This window comes from Cyprinodon variegatus, unplaced genomic scaffold (genome assembly GCF_000732505.1).
Source record: "Cyprinodon variegatus isolate N-32 unplaced genomic scaffold, C_variegatus-1.0 Scaffold504, whole genome shotgun sequence".
In the NCBI taxonomy this organism is placed as follows: Eukaryota; Metazoa; Chordata; class Actinopteri; order Cyprinodontiformes; family Cyprinodontidae; genus Cyprinodon; species Cyprinodon variegatus.
The window spans coordinates 491,456-495,444 of NW_015150957.1; the positions used below are offsets into that span (position 1 = coordinate 491,456).

A 3,989-nucleotide genomic window follows, 5' to 3' on the forward strand; every position below is an offset into this window, starting at 1 on the left:
TTCAGTTTTAAGGCCGATACCGATAGGGGGCCAATTTATATCGTGCATCCCTAAACTAAAGTTTAACTATTGTCTGAGCCACTTCCTAACCAGTCCTCCTCATCGGTCTCTCTCTCCACCCGAAACGCCATCATCAATATTCGGAGGCATTTCTAAAGCCTGTTTCGCTGTTAGATTTCTTCTGAAACCCATTTTTCTGTGTTAGTTCTAGGTAGAATGTTGGTTGCTAGGAAACGGTACCGAACGTCAATCAAACGTGGGAAGAATTTACAACACAACAACAGAGACGTCAAAATGACGGCTGTAGGAGATCGAGGTAAAATTAACCATTTTTATATGTGAAAATGAAGGAAATATCAAAACAGGAAAAGTCAGTTAAGATGAGCAACATATGATTAATGTAAATAAAGTTCTTTCCCTTTAAAATCTCAGAACTGTCAAAGTGACGGTCTTGGGAGTTGTAGGGTTAAGCTGTAACCGGTTTATTAAACTGTTACGATGTTTAACGTTTTCTTTAATATTAGATCGAAACGAGGAAAAGTCATCGACGCGACTGTGACCTCATCCTGTCCAACAGAGCTGAGCCAATCAGCATCGAGGCTCAGGCGGCACCGACCTGCAGATGTTCTGATGCAGCTTCTCCTGCAGCTCGATGAAACTGTCGTAGCGCTCCTGAGTGAAAGTGATGTTCCTCAGAACGGCGGCCACGGCGTGAGGTCTCACTGCTGCCGTCTGCATGAGAGGAAAGCGTCAAAAACTCCCGGACTAAAGCTAAGCTTTAGCCATTTTCAGGGCCTGTGACCTCACACCTCTTTAGTGATGATCAGCCGCTGCGGCTCGCCGCTGTCTGGGCTCAGGCGCCTGTATCTAGGAGCCTCCAGCCTGAAACACATGGGGGGGTGTTTATCCAGATGAAAAAGAAGCTTCAACCAACAGAAATGATTTTTGTCGTTGCGATGTTACGCGTCTCACTTATTCTTGAAGACCTGCAGACCGCGGACGAGGCCCTCCAGACACAGCAGGTCGTAGCGGTTAGCAGGAACGTCGATCTTGTAGAGAATGACATCAGATGCGTCAGCAGCTTTGGAGTCTCCCTGCTCCCTGCTGATTATCTCCTTCTCCGAGGTCTGGGATGGCGACACAGCAAAGAGGTTCACAGATGGATGGAAATGGAAATATAGCTTTTTATTATTCTTTACATTTGCTTCATCTCTTTCTGTCCACATGTAAAGTTTTAAACTAAAACTAATGTTGCTAGAAATAAAGAGCTAGCAGACAGAATACAAAAACCATTTGAGGTCTTCAACAGGGGGTCCGTGACCCCTATGGGGTCCACAGAGGTACTGCATGGGGGTCACGAAAGTTTTAGTTGATTAGACTTTTTTTATATTCCCCCCTGCAATTTTTCCACTAATTAAAATGTCTTTAAATCCACATGAACATGAACTCAACAGACTAGATTACCTATTGGAAATTAAGCTGGAAAAAAAAGTTAAGTCAAGAAAAAAGGTAAAAAGCTAATTGAAAAGTTAATAATCCTCCATAACACTTATATTAAGGTTTATTAAAAATGCAAAAAAAAAAATTTAATTAAAAAAATATATCAGTGCCTCTAAAGTGTATTTGTGCCTCTAAGGTGATTCTAATAACACTATTGGCTGGAAATTTAGATTTTCAAGAAATGTCAATGTAAAACCTTTGATGGAAAGCAGCAAATATTATATTTTGCTTAAAACAATGAATCCTATTACAGATTAGAATATAAAACATAATTTTCCATTTTAAAATGCAGCAGTTTTTCTTTTTCAAACCTTAACATCTGATCCTGGATTAATTGGAAATTATATTTAATCCTCTTTCAAATGAAAGAAGCTGTTTAGGAATAAAAACTCAGATTTACAAACTAAAAGTCTGATGATTCAAACTCAATTAAACGAATAAAAACAAACTTTTTTAAAATATTTCCAGAACATTTTGAGTGAATAAGATTATTTGACTTATTTTTAGCAGCGATTCAGTCAAACTTTGATCAGATTGGATTTTTAAAATGAAATTATTTTACTTACCACCTCATCCAGCTCCAAGCCAAACTCAAAGCACAACTCTTCAAATTCTTCATCAGCTAAAGAAGGAAAAGGAATAAACTTTATTCAGCTGGTTATTTATCAGATTATAATCCCACAGCTGTTAAACTGTCATTAAAGCAGGACAGGAAATGATGCAACCATGCAGACATAAACCGATGGGAAGCAGATTATTTCAGATTAATCCAACATTATCTGACATTAAATTCTTTTAAAAAGTAGGAAACAATCTGAAGTAGTTTAATGTTTCAACAGGCTGAGAAGTCAAACGATGTTTAGCTTTAGCTGTTAGCAACAATCAATGAACTGTCAGCAGCACGTTCAGCCGCAGCAGCAACGAGTTACTCCTTTTTAAAATATAAATTAAACTTAAAATCAAAAATGGACAACAGCTAAAATAAGCTGAAGTGAAAATAAGCTAAAGTGAAAAGTAAAAAAACTCACTGTATGTTTTTCCCAAAGCTTTGAAAAGAAAGTCTCTTTTAATTCCGACAGTCGGCATGTTAGCAGCTAATGGCTAATCCCAGCCACTGTAAAAAGGACCCAACAAGCGGAGCGTAGCTGTCTGCAGCGGTGCCTGACTGAAAATGATACATTCATCACCACATTAGAAAAGGTGCTGCTTACACATGTGATGCGTTCTGGATGACAGGCCTCTTTAATGCATTTATATTTACATTCAGGAATAAACGCAGTGGGCGTTCCAAGCTGCAGGTTTTGGTTTATTACGGAAGAGGATTAGGGCCACTGAAAAAAAAGTTAACTGATTTTTAATTTTTATTTCAGTTTATCATAGGAAAACAGAATTCTGACTTTAATCTCAGAATTCCAACCTTTTTTCCCTCAGAATTCTGACTTTAATCGTCAGAATTCTGAGAAAAAAGTCAGAATTATAACTTTTTTCCCATGTTAAACTGAAATAAAATTTAAAAATCAGTTAACTTTTTTGTTTTTTTCAGTGGCCCTAATCCTCTTCCGTAGGTTTATAGTTTTTGGTTCAGCAGGAGAAATAAAACTCCGCTGTGAGACAGATTTTTGTATTTTTCTGTACACGTGAATTCTTGAATTCCACACAAAGTGAAATTCTTTGCACTAACTTTTTTTTTGTGGACACAAGTTCTTTGCAACATCGTTCTAATCTGAAAAAAATAAAAGGTTACCCAGTTAATCTCTGACACCGGTGCTGTTTGGACTCTGTTGTGGAAAGTCAGCAGTTTGGCTTCTTATTAAACCGCAGAAATGCACCAATACCTTCTATACCTCCTAAACACGCAACCGAAGAAAACCTTCAGTGACTAGAATGATTTTTCTATTGTAATCTGGATGGAATGCGATCATCAACATAATCTGAAAGGATTAGATGGATAAACAGGGTGGAAGTGAAGCCACTGGCCGCCATATTGGTACTCCCTAGTTAGACCGGTCTCAATGTAAATAATCTGTGCGCTACAGCATTGAACAACGATGATGATTTTCTCATTTTCAGGGGGAATTAAGACTTTAAAATAAAGATAAATTCATCATTTTGACAGAGACTGGCTGCTTCAAAGCATCAGTAGATTAACTTTAACTTATAATAATTAAATCAGCCCATCACATTGCAGAGTCATGATGAAGTCAATGAAGTCTATAAATCATGTAATATAACATATAATTCAAATGCATCACAGTGAAATTAATGTGTTAATGCAGCAGAATAATCGATAATGATTTTCATGTAATATACACGTATTTATTACGTTGTTATGGTAATTATATCTTACATATAATTTTAAGATTTTACATAAAGACTGAATTACCAGTAGATGTCTGTTAATGCTATACAGTGGAAATAATCGAAATCTAGTCTTTAGTCTTTTGTTTTCTTAAAATAAGTGTATTTTTCTTGAATCGAGGAGGTAAGTG

At 36.9% G+C, this 3,989-nt stretch overlaps 1 protein-coding gene across 1 annotated transcript in view; it reads right to left on the reverse strand.

Annotated features, from left to right (window-relative positions):
- The window catches only part of farsb (phenylalanyl-tRNA synthetase beta subunit), a 19,283-nt gene extending 16,623 nt beyond the window's left edge, over positions 1–2,660 (reverse strand). The window contains exons 1-5 of the mRNA XM_015390553.1: positions 2,529–2,660; positions 2,067–2,122; positions 973–1,127; positions 810–882; positions 617–732 (exon numbers count right to left, since the gene is read on the reverse strand). Of these exons, the coding sequence (XP_015246039.1) occupies positions 617–732; positions 810–882; positions 973–1,127; positions 2,067–2,122; positions 2,529–2,586 (458 nt within the window). The 5' untranslated portion in view covers positions 2,587–2,660. The remainder of the gene's footprint in view (positions 1–616; positions 733–809; positions 883–972; positions 1,128–2,066; positions 2,123–2,528) is intronic.
- Positions 2,661–3,989: the final 1,329 nt, after the last annotated feature.